Source organism: Leucopleurus acutus (genome assembly GCF_964270905.1).
Source record: "Leucopleurus acutus genome assembly, chromosome: 10".
NCBI classification, from domain to species: Eukaryota; Metazoa; Chordata; class Mammalia; order Artiodactyla; family Delphinidae; genus Leucopleurus; species Leucopleurus acutus.
Window position 1 is genome coordinate 12,242,171 of NC_139153.1, and position 20,812 is coordinate 12,262,982.

A 20,812-nucleotide genomic window follows, 5' to 3' on the forward strand; every position below is an offset into this window, starting at 1 on the left:
AGACGAACTCAATTACACCTCTGCAGCATCCATGGAAGGCAGTGGAAAGATTAGACAAGAATGTCAGCTAGGGATCTGACTACATGTCCTGAAACCACAGAGGCTGAAACCTTCCTCGCTCCAGAAATGTTAACACAGCTTTCTGGATTGATGCAACACTGGTAACATTTCGAGCCATCGCCAAAAAGATGAGCTACTGCAGGCAGGGCGTCTCAATAGATAGATGACAAGAGATACCAAATTCTGCGTAATCTACATACGGGTCATTTTCTTGGCGCTCAGTCAGCGCTCAGTGACCAGCTAACTGTGGGGTTGAGGGAAGAACACAGCTGTACTCAGAACTCGGAATGAGGGGACAACAAAGGGGCACTGGCCCCTTCATCACACATTCAGCATTCAAAGGAACTAAAGTCTAGAACCTAGCTGCTAAGATTTCAGACAGGAAATAGCTTTCCAAATGCCTCTCCTTCTCCCCAAGCCGACTACAACACCACCAACAAGTGTCCTTGTGAGAATCGCGGCCCAACGTCATTTTCAGCTCTTGCCTTGTGAGTCTGTACCCAGCAAAGGACAACTGGAAATAATGCTGAATGTTGTTTTGTTCTCTCAGCAAGCTTTGTGTATCCATTCCTGACAGATCTGAAAATAAAGTCAATGCTAACATTAAAAAAAAAAAGAAAAGTTCTTCTAGCTTGCAAGAGACCAGTGAAGGACAGTTATGGGTTTCCTTCCTCCCCCTGACCGGATCAAGGGACTGCATTCCCCTGGGCTTTTATATCCTTGTGTAATAGTTAATTAAATACTCTGTGCTTACTGGTTTATGTACTAGAGAACACTAATTTTAGAAAACCGATTAGCTAGTTCTTTCTAACTGTATGTTATTGTAGCTAAGGTCAAATTTTTCACTGAAACTATGGCAACAAAACCCCAGTATTTTTTGTCAACAAGACCGAAGCAAAGTTCTCAAGAGCAGGCCTCTACGTGATGGCTAAACCTAGGCTGAATTATTCTATTTTCTACCTTTACCTGAAATGCCATGTTTCTGAGAATGGATATGGGGGAGGGGGGGACTTCAGCCTCAGCAACGTGCTAGCAGTAAGTCCAAGTGAGCTTATACTTAAGTGTCATTGCTGATAACATTTTTAGACACATATAATTTTAGCAGCACAAAATATCCAGACATTTCAGAAGCACCCAAATTGGAACTCACATGTACCTGGAAAAATACCAGACGAAAAAAGGCACTTCTAAATGTCAATAAGAGAAATAATTGTCCAACTGATTTTCTCAATTACTGCAACTGCTCTAACTGGAGTTTTTCTGCCCTGGCCTCCAGCTATTGCTTTGTCAGGGAGAAAAGACAGACTCTTTGAAGGGACAAATTCTTCTCCCCACACCTGTGGCCACTCTCCACTTTTCTCCCCAAACCAGTGGACACAAGCACAATTCTTGCCTTCTCTAGGAGCCACGCTGGCTTCTGCCTTGGCCAACAGTACCAAGGAAGCAGCCGCTGGATATCCCTTCTCCTGGAAGCTCAACGGTCCTCAGAGTCAGGTACAGAATGTCACTCTGCAGGCCAACTGGCAGGCACCCCTCTGAACTTACAAAAAACACACAGCAGGGTGGGGGGTTTCAGGAAAAGAGCAGATTGGCAATATCTGTCTCCTGTCTGTCAAGAGTGGTCGGAGTGCCTGCTGCTTGGGTTAAGATAAACACAACTTCCTCTCTCGGCTGGGCCTGTAATTCTATACATAAGGCAGGATTGCCATCTCAAGTGAACGCCCCATCAGTGAGTGAGGCCCTGATCAAGGCTTGTGTAAGTAGAGAAAGGCCTTTGGTTTCTCTTCAAAAGGCTGCAAGCTCTCGAGCTCCCTCTTGTTCATGAACTCGCTCAATAAAGTATAAGAAATGCAGCGAGGTTAAAGTGTGTCTGGCCGTGGATATCTTTGTACACTCCACATACTGAAGTTTTAAAACGGACATATCAACGTCTGAAGGGCAATGTCTGATGTTCCTAAGAGATGTCCTGAAAGCTGTTAATTGCAAATTGAGCCACAACAGCTACTCAGCTACCACTTATTAAGTGCTTAGGTTGTGCAAGGCATGCTGCCAACGGTGTTACACACATGCATCACCTCACCCTAAAATAATCCCATCAGTTCCGTGCTACTATTAACCATAGTTACCAGTTGGGGAGACTAAGGTGTAGAGAGGTTAAGTAATTTGCCCACGGTCACACAGCTAATGAGAGGTGGGGCAGGGACCTGAGCCTGAGTCTGACTCCAGAGCCGGCACTCTCAACCACTATGCCCATGGCCTCCCCAGTACATCTTACCTATTCATTTAAACCAGATCTGGCAGGATCTTGATTCAGAAAGGTTGTTGGATTTTTATATTTGCTCACCTTTTCAAATATTCAATAATTCCATCTTTCCACTACTACCTATTGTTTTCTACCCATTGAACTGAACATACTTGGTTCCCTGAGAGCTACTCATGTGGACAGCGTGTCTGTAACTCTCCCCAGCTGTTTGCTGACCCAATGCCCCCAAACACAGGAAGCAAAACAAAAGAAACAGCTGGGTCCTTTGGTGGGAAAACACAGACACTTACGGTCAGATGGGATCATCTACCTAACCTCCGTCCCAGAGCAGAAATCGTCTCCAAGATCCCTGACAGATGTTCAGACCCTTATGAATGAGAGGAAACTCAGTAATTTGAAGCAGGCCTCTTCCCTAAGCAATGGCTCAGTATTTATTACAGTCAGAAGCACATTCCTAAAATCGAAAACTCTGCCTCTGGTCACTTTCCTCTGCTGGCCCTAATTCTCTATTGTTCTGGGCTCAGCACATCCCTCCCTATGACAGCCTCACAGTGAGAGGGGACAACTGTCAGTTGTCCCTTCGGGCCTCGCATCAGCATGGCGGTCTGTCAGAAATGCAGAATCTCAAACCTCACACAGACCTACTGAATTCGAATCTGCATTGTAACAAGATCCCCAGATGCCCATTCAAGTTTCAGAAGCCATGCCTTAGAGGTTTTTCTTCATTCATTCTACAAATATGCAAGAGCCTGCCACAGGCCAGGGCCTGTGCAAAGCCTGAGAGGAGACAGGCACAGCTTCCGAGCTCACGATGAATGGAGTGGGTAACAGTGAAGTCATCCGCCGGCAAGAGCGGCTAACCGTTTTAGGGCATTTAGTGCGGGCCAGGCACTCCTTTAAGTGCTTCACATGGACTGGCTCCTTTGACCCTCACAAAAACACCATGAGGTGCATATAAGAATCTTCCCATTTTCAAGATGAGGAAATGGAGATACTGAGAGGTTCCAGCTGACATGACCAGCATAAAACAGAGCTGAGAGTCAAGCCCTAGCAGTCTGGCTCCAGGGTCCGGGCTGACAAGCAGCAGCCTATGTGTACACAGGGTCGGCAAAGAACCTCCACAGGGGATGCCTGCGGTCTGAAGGATGAGTGGGCATGAGAAAGACTAGGGGGTCCCAGGAGGAATGACAGAGATGGGGAGATCATTTCAGACAGAAGATAAAGGACACGCAAAGGCCCAGAGCGCAGAGCGAGTACCCTGACTGCCAGGACGAAATGCCTCGGTGTGGCAGGAACACAGAATGTGGAGGTGGCGGGGAGGACGGCAGGTGAGGCCGAGAGGTAAGCAGGGAGACTCATGCAGGGCCCTGTGAACCCCGAAAGCATGTCTTTTATCCTAAGCACAACTAGGGAACCACCAAGGGCACCAAGCAACCAAGTGACATCATGAGACCTGCGCTGATTCCTCTAGGCGCAGGGAATGGATGGGAGGGGCCCCAACGCTCAGGCCTAAAGGAGACAGAGAGGAAAATGCAGCAACCGGCAAGGAGACCACTGCAGCAACTTAGGTGAGAACTGCTGTTGCCCGGTTAGTCTAAAATGTCTCAAGTTCTCTCAGCTACTCACCGTTCAGCATGAACGTCATCACTTTGGGACCTATCCTCCTGGTTACCCCTCCTCTAGCTTTATTCCCATTGAGCAGTATGACTCTTAAATGTGGAACCCAGGATGTGATAAGAGCCCCCAGATGCTTCTTGAGAAGCACAACTCTATTAATTCACTTGAATGGTTGAGTAGAGACATTGTCAAGAACACTCCAGACATGGTTCAAATCCCAGCTTGGTCCAGACTGGTTACTGACCCTCTCCAGGTTCAGGGTACCCAACTGTAAGGTGGGGATAATACACCACCACACCACAGGAATGCTCCAACATTCAAGAGCAAAGGCATACCATGACTCTGCCAGAAGACCAGGCACAAAGGAGGAAGGGCATTAATTATTGTTTGTTTTTCATGATCATGTATTGAATGAGGCCAAGGAATCTCAAAACTGTGGGCGTAACAGAGAAAAAAGATCAAACACTGGGGGAGGTCAAGAAGAAGACACCCTCAGAGGATGAAGCCAGTCCACATTCCAGGGAGAAGACAAGTCAACTATAAGAAATCTGTTCAGAAATCTTTCCAGACTCAGGTAGTTTGGAGAGAGGTTATAGCACAGCATCAGGCATCCATGTAGGAAAAAATTAGCCTTCAGTTAACCTAAAATGTCATCGGCAAAAAACGCTGCAAGAACCGGGAACAGTGAAAACCATTTTAGAACAAGCACTAATTCCTTTTCAACCAGCTTTTAACTAAGGACCATCATTATGCCGGGCACTGGGCCACGAGGGCAGGGCAAGATCTGGTCCCTCCAGGTGCTCCAAAATCTAGCTGGGGAGACAAAAATAGAAGACAGCTGTGATACACACTACACTGAAGGTTGTGAAGTAGGCAGTTAGCATGTACCTCTAGCATGCAGACATTGGCTCCTGTGCAACGCATTTCAGAACGCCATATTTCGGGGCAGTAGAGGAAGAAGGTGATTAAGAAGGAATCCAGTAATTTGGCAAACGAATACTCAAAGGCCCGTCTCCTTCTAAAGCAGTTTAGAGGAGGTATTATAAGGAAGGCTTCTGATGTCAGACTGTCTGGGTTCAAATCCTGGCTCTGCCACTTCGCGCTGTGTAACTTGGACCCACCACTCAACGTCTTGTACGTTAGTTCCTCATCTATAAAAGGAGGGCAAGACTTCATAGCTCTGTAGCTGCCTTATGGGGTTGTATGAGGGTTAAATAAATTAACGTATGTAAAGTAAACTATACAAATTAAATAGATTAAATTTCATTAACATATGTAAGCACTATACATGGTATTCACTATTATCTGCATGTATGGAAAACACATTATCATTAAGTACACAAGGTGATAGGATAAAAAAAAAATTTCTTTTTAAATCCATTGTTCAAACACAGCCGCCTAAAAGATAGTGTGGGTGGGGACCCAGGGTGTGTCCCAATCCCAATTTTGACACAGAATTGCTTTCTGAGCCCAGGAGACGACCTAAATCTCTCTAATTTCCTCATCTGTCAAAAAAGGGAGGGAAAGAATTATCATAAACTCAAGTGATTCACCACATAACTTCATCAGTGCTCTGAAGACAGGATTATAAAAGCCTTCACCAAAAGAAGAAGTCCTTCATCAACCACTATGCTCTGCTTTCAGGAGAACCATATAACAGTATGATGCAATTACACATGCTCTCTGTCCAAATCAATTTTGCCCTCAATGGAGGAAGCCGCAACGGCAATACTGAGATTCAATCAGATGACAAAGAGAACACATCCCTTACACTGGAAGCACTTTATGCATACAGAGCTGAAATTTGCTCTCCATTAGCAAATGAATTATTATGAGTAAATGAATAGAAAACAGGGGTCTGGGGTCTACTCTCCCATGGGTGACTCAGCTATTCAGAAAGGAAGCTATCCAAGGCAACGGAGTATAAAGCTCTCCTGTGTCCATGTGCAGGATGCCCAGCACCTTCAGACACGCATCTCAAAGCTTTGAGCAAGTAGGCAGGAATCCAGCGAGGGCCACTTGTAGTGTGTGGGACTCCAGTCTAATCACGCAGCAGGCATCACCTCAGTGACCGTGGAACATGCTGTGACCCTTCTATGGTGTCCGGGGAATTGAATTACAGTGTTGCGCCCTTTAGATGGAGTCTGTTGGTTCAAGATTGGGATAAGCGGGTAAATCTGAAATGAAGATTATAAAAAAACCTACTAATCTTTTTATTAAATTTGAATTGATTTTGTGAATACGGAACACGTTGCAAGAGACGTTCCCACAAAGCAGCTGCTCGCACACACAAAACCTTGAATACGCTTCAAGGCATATACTTGACAAGCACCTTAAATAGACTGATTTTTCTGCCTTATTTATAACAAGACAGGCAGAAAACTCAGTCCCACTGCGAAAGGCCCATCGTGGATTAGAATCAAAAGAACAAACAAAATTTAAGGGAGGACCTCCCCTTCGCATGTGGGTATTTAAAACTAAGTAAGATATGGGTTCATTCCTTCGAGGCCTTGCCAAAAGAAAAAAAAAAAGGAGAAATAATGTTGCTTAGCAACAATTAGACAACGGGCAGGGAAGGAGAGCGGGGGTGAACGAAAGCTGAGCCTATGAGTTCGTTATGGCCACCCCAGTCCAGATGACCTCTGTGACCCAAGATCCAGGCCGTGTCCCCATTTGGCCTCAGAATAAGGCCTGGCTGTTTCCATCCATTCGTCTTATCTTGACAAAGAAGACCTGTAATCCCAAAGAAATAGAAACCTACTTCTGGACAGCACGAGGCTCCTGGACAACAATGCTGCCTTGTGAAAAGCTAACCGGCCTATTTCTGGCGCTGATGACAGTTTCAAGCTAAACTCCATTGAGCAGATGGGAAAACGGAGGCCTGGAGAGATGCAGTGACTCCCCCACGGCGTCACAGTGGTTGGTGGCAGAGCCTAGGCGGGGCGCTAGCTCTCAGGTCAGCTGGGGCTCTCTACTCCAGGGCTAGCAGTTTTCCCACATCTGCGAAGAACCATCCCCCACCGCAGCCTAAATGGGAGGTAAGACTGTGATCAGATAAGCAGGTTGCTGGTACTCAAATACTTCTCATCGCTGGATCATGAAAAACGCCATTCTTATTTGAGGCTCCCTTCAAAACTGCTGGGAGATCCCAGGCCAGTTCACAAAGAGCTTGCATGAGATGGGAAACACTTCTTTCTCTCTCTCAAACAAGCCATCTTACTAAATCCACAAGCCCCCTAATAGGTGGGCTGACACAGTGCAAGCATTCTGGGACTGCAGAAAAAGAAGAGTCCAATAAAATGAAAAGACCCTAAGTCTGATCCTCAAATTCACAGCCATGCTTCAGACCCAGAGTGGTTTGTCACCGCCAACCAGCACACTCCTCATCCCAGTATCATCCTGACACCATGATTCCTAGGCTGTCAATCTTTTAAAGGGGACACGTGCTGAGCAAGCAGGAGTCTTCAGCCAACATGTTACTCAGGAGATGCCCGGAGGCAGGGTTATACTGCCCCAGACCAGACCCTCATTTGCATTATAAATAGGATTCAAATAATGTTGCAGGTCACAGACAGAGTACCCCACACCTTGTTAAAAACGCATTAAGTTAAAGGGTCCAAGTGGTTTTCTATCTTGCAGTGGGCTTTCTTCCTCATTTATATGGTCCTAACTTAATGCTAGAAAGAGTGTGGGCAGACAGCAGAAAAGTAATAACCTAGTCCATTCCCATTTAGAGACTGCAGGTGACACGGCTTGAAGGAACCCTGTGCTTTACGCGGGGAAGGGTCCATAGGGCAGAGGGAAGACAAACCACTGGGTCCAGGCCTTTGCAAGAGTGTTCCGGCGTGACTCTGACACTCACACATCATGTGATGCTGGGCCAGATCCTCAACCTTGTCAGCCAAAATGGCATCAGGGGTAAAACAGATACACCCTGGGCTGAGAAGGTGTGGCAAACCTCAAGGAGAGAGAACACGTGAAAAGTGTCATCATCTACTTGGCTCCAACAAACTACTAGATTACAGGGGCAACTCTCCTACTTTATAGAAAGATATTTCACCTGCTGGGCCTCTACTTGCATATAAACAGCTGTCAGGTGGACAACAAATTACTCTCAACACAGCCCTGAAAAATTTTAACTGTGTATTGGCGTCGACTTCCTTGACAATGTCTCTATCTTTCCTCCCTGGGACACAAATGGCTGGTGCACAGGAGGCAACCAATAAACGTTTGTGTAATGATAATAATCATTCTAAGAAGGGACATTTAAGTGACTATGGGCAAGTTACTCAATTTCTTAGGGCCTCAATTTCCTCATCTGCATGATGGGAACACTGATACCTACACCTCACAGGAAGGTTACCAGACTAAAAGAGAGAATCCACGGGAAATGCTTTGCACAACTAAATGCTCTATTACTGTCGGCTACTGTTATTTATAATGTGGGTCTGTTTCTCCAAGACACCTTAAGACTCTCAAAAAGCCAGGGGGACTGTGTTCAACTCATCCTGCCTTCCCTTATCACCAAAACCAGCAGCTGGAACACAGCAGGACCTCAGTGCTTGTTGAGCTGAACACTCATTTTCATAATACATCCACCTAGTGGATTATTACGCTTGAAACCAACTTGATTAGGGGAGAAGGCGAAGCACAGGGGACAAGGGTGATACTTACCTAAAACACCCACACTTTCAGCCTGATCTCTGAGCTCTTCCCCAATCCACATGAAGCACTGAACGACATCAGAACGCTTCCTTTCTCCTCACCTTTCCCTGCCCAAACTAAATTCCTCCCCATCTTCCGCTGTGAGTTTTCTTTCAAACAGCTTTTCTTCTGAAACTAAAGGTTCAACTACAAGGTTAAAAACCTCTCACACCTTGGTGACACTGATACGATAGCATCTGTACAAGATCAAGGATTTGGGGCCAAGATTGGCCTCTTGACATAAATGGAAAAGATCAAGTTTTGAGGGCAAGAACTGGACCACTGCCCCAGTCTGAAAAAGGAGATTACACAATAAACCGCATCAACACCAAAGCCTATCTTATTTCCCAAAAGCCCCAGTTCTTACTTCCACTCCAACAGTGCTGAAGGTTATACTTAAAACAGCAGAGATTCTAGGATCAAAATGGACGATGGTTGTTAGTTTCCACCTTTTCTTTGCAGAAGATGCCGGTATATTTACTAGGGGGAAGGGATGGGTGGGAGTGAAAAGGAAAAGATAACATAGAGAAAGGAAATCACTAACCACAAAGCTTCTATTCCCAGTTTCAATCTGATGTTTGTCTTTCCTATTCTTTTAAGATTACGGGCAAAGCAACACAAATCAGGAAGAAAAGAGATTCTGCCTTCCCTTCCATGGACACTGGTGCTTTAAAATGGTACCACATTAACAAAAGGACGAAAGTAACAATTATTCTACATCTCAGCTCTCTCATCACCTAGAGGGCAGGGACACGGTCCAAAATTCATTCGGATAATGAAAAAGCCTTGGCTTATGTGAAACAGATGTGCAGCCAATCTTTTCTTCCTACAGACAATGTTAGGGGCAGGAGATATAGTCCAAGGAATCACAAAAAAAGCAATTCCCTTGGAAATGTACTTTGACTCATCAGAAAGAAGCAAGTGTGTTCAGTAGTTTCACTCTTCTGCGTCTACTGTGAAAAATAACAGCAACCAGTCACTGAGCAAGCCTTGTGTACCCAACTACTCTGTTTGGCTATTTACCCATATTATCTTCAATCCTATTATCTTTATGAGGAAGGAATTCTTTTTCCCCCATTGCATAAGTAAGGAAACAAGCTTAGATATTTAAGTCATCTATCAAGATCACTCAGCTTGTATATGGGAACACCTGGGCCTCAAATCTAGGCCCACGGGGTCCATGTACACACCTCTAACCACAGAAGCATTTAAAGACAAAAAGTGGAACCATATATAAGAATTCACATATAGTTCCTTTCCCTTCTGCCACCATATATGAGTATCAGGCTCTGTACTAAGAACTGGGAACAAAAAGACAGGGATAACTAAGGCTTCCTGAGCCCTTAACTAGGGGCCAGGCTCCCTCAGAACTAAATGCGGAACACACATTTAATCGTCACAATAACCTTACGAGGGAGGGGCTAATACCATCTTGCATTTTGCAGATGAGAAAACCAAGGTTCACGGAGGTTAAGCCATTTGTCCAGGGTCACATAGCTAAGAATGAGTAGAACTTGGATTTGAACCCAGGAAGCCTGATACCACAGCCTATGCTATTAACCACTAGGGTAGCAGATTTCAAGAGGAGCTCACAAAATGAAAAACCCAAAGTCAGAAGCCACAGGGAGTATTAGATAAATAGGCCTTTGGCTTCCATTTACTTAAGAACAGGTTATGATGGTTCTCAATATAGGAAACAACTTGGCAAGGAAACAATGGAAGCGACAGCAAACCCAAATGACTAAATGTAGCTCTGCTGACTGCTTGGATAAAGACTCCATCATCCTATGCGGCCGCTTGCCAGCACCTCACTTTTCCATATGTGTTTGTTAAACTTTGAGGTGCAGTGGCACAGCAAGGAAATGGACCAGAAATGCCTCCAAATTGCCCAACTGCCCTATGCACCATTTCTAAACATCAAAATGACTTCAACTTCAAAATAGACTAGTATTTGGAGAGGCAGTCATCCCTTTCTAAAGAGAGATCTTTCTCTTCATTTTAGAGAAAAATGTTTCAAAGTACGCTACACCAGAATTGAAAGGCTGCTTTGGAAAAGGTCGCCCGGGTTCCAAGGTGGAAGAGACCTTCCTGGCATGGCAGTGGCTGCGAAGGGAGATGGGCCTGGGCCCCTCACCTGTGTGCAAAGGGCCTCCGGCTCACCACAAGGAACTTAGGCAGCCCTGACCTACATTCACAAAGCCTGCAGCAAAGCTTGTTTTGAACCAGATTTCCCACAAGTACAAAGCACCTCACAACCTAGAAACCTTTATTTTTAATTTATGGGGAAAGACAGTCAACAAATTAAGTCACTGTCACGTGACCACCTGTAGAACCAGGCCAGGCCATAAATGGAATTTCGTTCTTTCTAAATGGCCTCTATCGGACTGTCACTTTTATCTCAGAACAATCCCTTTCAATCAGCCACCAGGTATACATCTAAGCAGCAGGCACTTTTACCCTAGTGCCAGGAAAACATATCTCTCTCCCGACTTCCCCTGGCCATGGTCCTGTTCTAAACCTGTATTCAAATAGCCACTGGTTAACTTTGTACAGTACAGTAACATCTTTCTCAGCTTCCTTTCCCAACTCCCAGAGCCTGGGTGGAGAATGGGATAAGAGCTCACATCGGACCCAAGCAATAAGCTTCTCATCCCTTCACTTGGTCCCTGCTGCAAAAGCAACGTGTGGGCCAGCTCCCTGCTACGTAGGAAAGCCGGGAATTTATAGCTCAGGCTCTATTAGCAGTGGTTCTTAACCTAGGCTGCACGGAAGACTCAACCAGGGAGCTTTCAAAATATCTCAAACGCCCAATTAAATGAGAATCTCTGGAAGTGGAGCTCATACGTGATATTTCTGAATGTCCCCCAGGTGATTTCTCTGTGCAGCCCAAGTTGACAAGCCCAGCTCCTACTGCACCCATCACCAGCTCTGTGACTCCAGACAAGGTGCTAAACCTCTGCCTATGAGGGCTTCAATCCCCTCCCAGGGAGAACAGACCCCTCCAAGAGCTAAAAATGCTTGCAGAGCCCTAAGCACATTATCTGTCCGTCACTCTTGGCTCAAGTCTATCACTCTTGGCTCTTTTAAAAGATAAACTGCAGCACATTATATAATTCAGAGGAGGGAATTAATTCTATGAGTGAGTGACGGGATTAGGATCACTGAATCCAATCTTTCTGCTGCATTCAGGATTCTGTTTTGGAAGATGACATGGAACAGGAACTGAGAAGAAAAAGGCAACAGAGGCAACAGGAACCTCAGGTTCCTGTCACATCAGGCTTACGTCATTATTTATTTTTTTTTTTTTTTGCGGTACGTGGGCCTCTCACTGCTGTGGCCTCTCCCGTTGTGGAGCACAGGCTCCGGACGCGCAGGCTCAGCGGCCATGGCTCACAGGCCCAGCCGCTCCGCGGCATGTGGGATCTTCCCGGACCGGGGCACGAACCCGTGTCCCCTGCATCGGCAGGCGGACTTTCAACCACTGCGCCACCAGGGAAGCCCCACGCCAACAATTTTTCTTTTTAACAGTCTCCCACCAGCACCCCCCAGGTGAAAACATTCTGCTGGCAGACTCATGCCAACTGGATGCAGCTCAACACTGAACGTCTTCCAAATGGTTTCTCCCCATCTGAACGTCTGCCTCCTATTTTATTCTAATTTCTTTAGCTTTTATCCAAAAAACTCAAACAGTTTCTAAATCACCTAACAATAAGAACTTATAACTCAAAGGATACAATCTGCAAACAGCAAGGTTTAAACTCTTTGGGACTGAAGCCATCAGTCAAATACCTAACCCAGTGGGTTCTCAGCCCTGGCTGCATATAAAAATCACACGGAAAGCCTTAAAAATGCCAGTGCCTAGGCTGCAACCTTAAGAGATTCTTTAATTGGGCTGCAGTGGGGCTCTGGGCAGCCATTTAATTAAAAGTTCTCCCAGATAATTCTACTACACAGCCAGAGCTGAGAACCACTAACCACAGCAACAGCAAAAAACTTAAAAAAAAAACGTTTCTCACTTTAAGATAACAACTATATTTTAAACACCTCCTGGAATAAACGAAGCTACCTTCCAAGGAAGGCATCAAACGCAAGAGGCCTACTAAGAAAGACAACACTGCTAGGCTACCAGCAGGAAAGCCGTCCCACCTATGCCCTTTAACTCAAAAAGTAAGTAACAATCGAGAACTTCTCACTCCAAGGCGAGGTATCTAAGGATATCAAACCCCCAAAGGGACAGCAAGATCTGCTGAAATAACACTTGTTCCTTGTGACTCAATCCAGAAATCCTGTTTGGCCATATCTGCACAAGTGTGAGGCTTTAAACTGAATTAGCACTTACCAACATGTATTCAAGAGACAAATGAAGGCCCTAATACAAGCCATCCCAATCTTGACACTGAACTTATTTATGCATTTTCAAGAGGTCAGAAAGCTTGAAATTAGTATCATACTTTTAAAAAATATGTAAGCAAATAAACCTATGACTGCTTTAAAAAAAACTAAATCCACACAGAGCAACACACTTCATGAATTTTCAAATGAGTCAAGGGACCCGCTCTGGGACGGTCACCAACTTACCTCTGAATTTCTTGGGTGGATTGTTAAGGTCCCCAGCTTCTGGCTGTACAACACAACGATCATCAACCAGGCTGCAAAGAAAATAAAGATAAATGTTGTACCAAGCCGAGTCTAAGAAAATAAAGCCCTAAGCACTATGCAAAAATCAAATACTCAGGGCTGTTCCTGCACAAAACTTAGGCTGCCCTATTCTCCTGCCAGGGAGCTGTTGACACTAGAGGTTTCCTATGTAGGGAGCTAAACCTCATCCAAACACCCAAGACTCTGCTTCTGCAACGGACACATTCAGCTACTGTTTTCTGTGGCTCTTTTCTCTTACCCGCAGCCATGAAAGATCTGAGCACAGCACGCACTAATGCTCAAGTCGGGGGCATAGCAAGGGATCCGCGCGCTCAACCAATGGTAGCTGAGGGGCCCACCCCATGCCAGGCACTGAGCTAGGTCCTGGGATGTGAGGATGAGTAGAAGCCAGGCCCCTGCCCTTAGGGAGCTCAAGGCTAGTTTGTGCAGGAGCCACAAAGACAAACTGATAACAAGAATATAAACCAAAGGCTGTAAGAGAAGAGAACAAAAATACAGCCAGAAACTAACTGTGCCTGAGGCCATCTGAAAAGCTGCTGGTGGAAGCGGGAAAACTGGAGCTATTGGAAACTGAAGTCAAGGTGGGGGATGAAGAAGAGGGGAGCGTTTTCAGGGGGAGGGAACCCCACGTACAAAAGCATCGAAGTAAGAAAGGACTTTGGAGCTTCAAAAGCAACTAGTGCAAAAATTACAGATAAATAACCAGCCCCAAATTATATATAAAGGCCCCGTGTTTAAAGTCCCAACTGAGGGCTTCCCTGGTGGCGCAGTGGTTGAGAGTCTACCTGCCAATGCAGGGGACACGGGTTCGTGCCCCGGTCCGGGAAGATATCCCACATGCCGCGGAGCGGCTGGGCCTGTGAGCCATGGCCGCTGAGCCTGAGCGTCCGGAGCCTGTGCTCCGCAGCGGGAGAGGCCACAGCGGTGAGAGGCCCGCGTACCGCAAAAAAAAAAAAAAAAAAGTCCCAACTGAACAATCTGACTTGTCCAATGCTTTTAGAAGAACCGATTTTAAAACAGTATTTTTGTTTGAACAGATGAGGAAATTGAAGCTCTGAGGAGTTTAAATGACTTTTCCAAGTTCCTAAAAGTGGTATCGGTAAGATTGGCTCATTTTCCAAGTGACCACAGAATTTGCTCCCAATTAATATGGTTTTCCAGGGTTTCTTCCAGTAATTTGTGTCTTATCCCAAAGGCAAGGTACCGTTAAATACCAGGCCTTAAAACTTACTGCTCCTTCCTCCAAAATTCCCTGACAACTCCTAAAGTCCTGCACGTCTTTCAAGACCCTGATTCAGAGCCCCCATCTTCTCCATGAAGGCCCTCAAGCCTTTCCTGCCCCAGGCCCTCTCTGCCTCTCCTCTGTCGCCCCAATATCACTGGGCTGAAACACAAATGGTGCACTAGGCTACGAACTCCATGAGGGCAGAGATCTGCTGGCTTCGTGGCCCAGAAGGTGCCCGGGGCCAGCACACTTCCTGTCCAGGCTGGGTGCTCAGTATTTACTTGGTGGATGAATCAAAAGTGTCCCACCAGCAATCTGCCTCCTTCAGCTCCGAGACACAAGAGCCCTCTGCATCAACAAGAGGGACAGTGTGGTCACAGCCTGAACTGTAATGCAAAAATCAAGAGCAGAAAGTCAAGAATCACTGAGCCTCTGTGAGTATAAATAAGGTAATGCCACCAGATCAAATATAATATGTGTATGCAGGGGCCGGGGGGAATGTCTTGGAATCCAAAGCAGGACTGGGTTAATTTATCATCAAGCTCTCAAACAAGCGGGAAGAGGTAGGAGAAAGGGCCCCAGCCTAGGCTAGAAGAAAGTGAATTGTAGATGGCACTCGGCCACCTACTAGCAGCACGACGCTAACTCCATCACTTCACTCCTCCTGGTCTCAGTTTCTTCATGTGTAAAATCGAAGAGTGGGTCTCAAGGATTCTCAAGCAGGCAGATGTTCCTAAGACTTTTTGCGTCTTAAATATATTGATAGCCGGTGCCCATCCTCCCCAGGCCTACTAAAGTCGTGTTCCAGGATGGGACCCAACAACCTTTATTTTTAACAAGTTCTGCAGGTGATTCAGAAGCACTTCTCTGACAGTGCATGTCATACGCTTGGGCTGTCCAAGGTCCTAGTTGAGTTCTAAAGTTCAGTGAGTCAATAAAGCCATTTGGAGGTAACCACCATCTATGTAAGTGGAACTGGGCAACATAAATGGAGCTGGAGGCTGATTCCACAAAAACTGGCAGTCACTCATCGTCAATCATGACTGCTGCTCCATAAATGTAAGAAATATGAGAAGGAAAAAGGTCACACTTTATTTTCCAAATCCATTTTTACACCAATTATCCTCAAATATGCGCAGGGAACCAAGGGAATAAAATATTCATCTAAAGGAAGGACTAGGGCCCAAAAGTCATAAAAGAGCCATCCTCATGTTAAAGGGGGAGACCTTATCATTAATTTGTTCATAATACTTGAGGAAAACGCCTAGAAAGCTCTGCACTTCATACGAAATCTAAGAACAGATGTTCTGGAAGAAAAGGAGGTATTAACATTATAGGGGCTGGCACAGTAGACTGAGCAAGTGACAGGAAGCATGCCCAGGTGACTGGAAGGGCAGTGGCACCGTTAAAAGAAACTGGGGCCAAAGAGGAGGGATGGGGCACAGAGTGGGGTTGAGGTTTAACAAGGCATCCAGGTAAGAGCTCTGCGCAGACAGTTAGGAGGGTGGTGAGCCAATTCAGCCAGAGAGGGGTGGTCAGCAAAGCCAGGAAGGAAAAGTCTGCCCTGTCAAGGGCAACCGTTAGGAGCGCTGGTCTTAGAGTCCTGAGTCTTCGCAACTGTGAAACCCCGGGGCAGGTGGTTTCACCTCTCTGATGCTCAGAGGTTTTGCCCCCATAAATAGCAATAACGAGAGTCCTCACTGTAAAAAGCTGTTTGGGGATTAAAGGGATGGTGTATGTACAGTACGCAGCACAGAGCTGTAAACACCCATAGGCTTCGTGGAAGGAGTTACCATTCCTACTTATTATTGGTGCTGTTATGGGTGAAAAATAAGAAGAGGACTCAAGATTCAACCACGGATGGAAAAAGCAAGGAGTCAGCCAAGAAGAAAAAAGGGACAACAGAGAGGCAAAGCAGCAGGACTCTTTGCCAAAAGCCACAGAAGGTAAAATGTGAAGGGTGGGTCTTTAGAGAAGTTAAAAAAAAAGGTAAGGACTGAGAAAAAAAAAAAAAAATCACTTGATTTGGTGATCAGGCAGTCGTGGATGACTTGTTTTTATCAGATGACTCTTGAAAATAAAATCTTTATTCAGAGAGGTCCAGTTGAGCGACAGAATTCTTTACCTGACATAACTTGCTCTTTGAGACTGCAGTAACTGAGAGCCTGAGAGTTCTCACTCTGCACAAATACCAGAGAACAAGCATACTTTAAGAAGTATGATTAAAAGGAAGGTTCTGGCTGCTGTAAGAATGAGGTTCTTGGAGAAGCTGTTGCCTTCCTTCGCCCCATCTATTTGAGATCAGCTCTCGCCAAATACAACAATGCCACCCACTACTCCTTTCCAGCAAAGACATTATAGGTCATTTGTGACTCTTCTGCAGTTAACCATCTTCACTCCCCATTCTGCTTGTGTGAGAGGCTAATTCACCTCTCATTTCCTCTTCTAGACAACAGGAGTAGGGAAAGAAGGGAGAAGATAATCAAATGAGTACATTAGGGAATGTATTTATACCCTTAAGAGTTGGGGGGAAAAAAAAAACTGAAGAAAGCACAAAAGACCAAAAATCTGATTTAAAGAACTTTGTGCAATTTGTAACTTTCAGATGCACACAGCAACCTGAAGTAGGAAAAGTTCTGCTTCGAAGAAGAGAGATAAGCATCTGATAAGTTCTGGTCTTTGCTTGTACAACAAATAAGTCACCATTTAAAAATAAGAGCTCTTACGAAGCTAAAGCACTTGGGGTCTGTAAATATTAATCTTAAAATTCATCCCATATACTTAACACTTTCCCCTTGACATATGAAAAAAGAGGAAATTATAATAAATTCTGAATTAACAGAGTCCTAACTAATGATGTTTCACTCTTGCAGAACTGACAAGAAAACAGTACTTTTGTGTAAGATGTTATACTTGGTTAACGTGAGATTTGATATTCATGATTCCAACCACTGCTGGAAAAGCCAGTAAAATGGAAACATTCTTGTCCTAGAAAAATCAGTTTTTAAGCTGATGTTATGATGTCTTAAACAAATCCTGCCACACAAGAAACCAAGTGCTCTTACCCCAAGGTGCTAATAAATCCATTGGTCGATCCCTCGGCGTACAGAGAACAAATGTCTCCGATATGAAGGAAACTAGACATCTTGTCAGACATGGCTTTCTTGAGAATCCTAGACAAAGTAAAATATGCAACATTATTAGAAGGAAAGAAATGCTCGGGGGTGGGGGGGTGGGGAAGTCACTGAAAATTGGTTTCGCTCAATTTTCCAAAGCGGCCTACTTAAAAGTCAAATTTAAATGGGAGTGTGACAGGCAGGCAATTCACTGAGCCAAGCAGGACATCTGCAACCACATTTTTCCCACATATTCTTTAATTTCAGGATATTCCAACCACAGTAATGCTTGTTTCTAACAAAACCATGCCTGGATCCAATTCTCCAAGTTGAAGACCCTCGATAATAAATAGTGAATATTAAGAGAGCAGGAAGTCAGCCAAGAACGCTGCAGTGCTGAGGAGCTGGAAAGTCTGACTTATGAAACATTAACATATTCAATCTGCCTCAGGGAATGTTCAGTCAGAAGGAAACACCTGGTATAAAACTTGGGTCCAGCAGTGCCTGGGCTGAGGTGCCAAAGCAACAAAATGAAATTAATAAGAGGAAACCTAGTAATAAATACCACAAAGCTCTGGCAGCCTCTTAAGAATTCAACAACCTACACACTTCACCCAAATGCTATTCCAGGGTCCTTCCTTCTCATACTTCACCAAGAAACACTTGCAGAGGGAGAAAGAATCTTAGCACCTGGTCCAAACCCTTCCCAATGCAATTAAGAAGAGTAAGGTTGAGGTCGCTTAAGAACCTTGGTCAGGAACGCACACAGCTAGTTAGGGGCAGTCCTAGAAAATGCTCTTAAATTCAGGAAATCTCTACACAGCCTAGTAGACACACACACACACACACACACACACAAATATCAAAGAAAATATTGACATGACTCATAGAAACAGCTTTCATCAGAGCCAGAAATATTGAGGAGTGGGAGCCAATTGTAAAAAACTAAATTGACATCTAAGAAACAATCTCAGGGGCTTCCCTAGTGGCGCAGTGGCTGAGAGCCCGCCTGCCGATGCAAGGGACACGGGTTCGTGCCCCGCTCCGGGAGGATCCCACATGCCGCAGAGCGGCTGGGCCCGTGAGCCATGGCCACTGAGCCTGCACGTCCGGAGCCTGTGCTCCACAACGGGAGAGGCCACAACAGTGAGAGGGCCGTGTACCACAAAAAAAAAAAAGAAACAATCTCAGTTTTGTGGGAAGAGTGTGTGCTGGTGTGGATCGCAGTACCTCCCCATCATTTCCTCAGGCACCTGGTGTGTAAACGTTCAGGGTCACCTAGGTCTTCCCCAGACCTCTCCTCCAAACCCAGACCCCCTTAAACATCTTTGCCCATCTCTTTACTCAAGATTCCTTGCCAGAAAGCATTCCTCCCGCAAAGCCACAAGAGTTGTAAGGGCGTGGAAAAGCATACTCTCCTGAAATTGCTTTCTGGGTGCCAAGTTTTCTTTTCAGAATTAGTATGCAGCAATGATGAGCAGGAAACCTCAGGAAGCATTTCTCCTACCTTAGCAGGAGCGGCAGGTAAGAAAACAAACCATTAAAGAACCTCAGTTCACTGCTTGTGAGAAACAGCAAGGAAAAACTCATGTATCCCCCCAACAACCAAGATGTTACAAGAGAGATAAAGAGCACTGCCTTGAACTTATGTATAAAGAGAGACAGCAGCTGAGAACACAAACTCTCAAACAGAAGAGCCAGCATCTCTGGACCTTGGGGAAAGACAGACAACATGCAGAGGGACAGATTGCCAAGTCCCCCTCTCCAGAATCGAGGCTATCATCCTGTCATTTCTTCCTAACTGGATATTTTATACCTAAAGGCAAACCAATGTTTTAAACAACATCCCCCGAAGCTGCACAAATGAAAACCACTACGGGGCATTAATATTTCCCTTATGTGCTTATATATAAAAGTTTCATCATAAAGGGTCAGGAAGTCAGTGTACTTGTGGAACTGATCACTGGGAAACAAGTTCTGTTTGAATTTTGAGTCAGACCAAATTTGTTTCTGCACACTTCGACCTCCCAGAAGGACACTGGGAAGTTGCTGAACGCAGGAGGGCAGGTACGTGCTCAGGCAAGAGGGCAAGGGGCCTTGTCTGCTGTGACTGACTCTCCTTTCGGGCTTGGCCTTTGAATGAGTATTTGGCCCCAGTGGAGACCAGGCCAGGAAACAGGAGTATGACTGTTATTCACTGAACTTTCAGCACCACCTGGTCACCTTACTAAAAGTTTCAGGCCCTTAATGGGCAGAAGTGGACAAAATTCAGTGTTCTGGAATGACAAAGCATGACATACTCAACGTTGCCTGCAGTTGATAATTGCAGTAGATGTCTGGACCACACTCGTGCAGCAAGGTTCTGCATTACGACCGTTTCCGATAATAATGGCTAGCATTTGGCAAGCATTATCATGCCCATCATTGTGCTGAGAGCTTTACAAATGTTCTCAAATCCTCAGGACCACAGCATGAGGCAGGCGCTACCATTATTCCCATTTTGCTGTTGGGAAACTGAGCTACAAAGAGGTTAAGATGGCCAAGCCACATATAACTAACAAGCAGGAAGGCCCAGGTTATAATCCTGGTCTACATGACTGGTAAACAGAACTGTTCAATGGTGATACCTGGAACATGGATTAAAACGTTAACCATTCTTATTCTTTGGGTGACAAGACTATGGAGAACTGATTTTCTTTTATATGCACAATTCTATTTGCTCATTTTTCTACTTTGGTATTTCCTAATTTTTCTACCGTCGCCACATAATATTTTGATAGGGAAAAAATTTAAGTATCTTCTTCCTCATCAACATGCTTATTAAGTAGATAGTTGAACAAATAAACTTTAGGCATACTTTACATTTCCCCCAGAAAACGCAGGCCAATACATCCACACAGTTAATGATCCTCTACTGAGCAATCTGCCAGGGGTCCCAATTTAAAAAAGTCCGGGGGCTGGGGGGAGGCGAGGGCAGGGACAGATTCTTCCCCAGGGTCTCAAACAATAAGTACCGTCACAAAGGACCAGGCAGAGCCTCCCTGGTCTGGCTGGAAATCTTTGGAGGTTTCCCGTCACCTACCATTAGTCAAGTGGAGGGAGAGGAGAAGGGCGAGGGAGGGGGAGGAAAGGGAGGAGGAGGGGGAGGAGGGGGAGGAGGGGGGAGGG

The 20,812-nt window shown here is 45.4% G+C and overlaps 1 protein-coding gene across 1 annotated transcript in view; it reads right to left on the reverse strand.

The window, feature by feature from the left end:
• Positions 1 to 20,812, reverse strand: part of ITPR1 (inositol 1,4,5-trisphosphate receptor type 1) — a 318,686-nt gene that overhangs the window by 277,551 nt on the left and 20,323 nt on the right. The window contains exons 2-3 of the mRNA XM_082847216.1: positions 17,594 to 17,701; positions 13,223 to 13,293 (exon numbers count right to left, since the gene is read on the reverse strand). Coding sequence (XP_082703342.1) covers positions 13,223 to 13,293; positions 17,594 to 17,701 — 179 coding nt within the window. The remainder of the gene's footprint in view (positions 1 to 13,222; positions 13,294 to 17,593; positions 17,702 to 20,812) is intronic.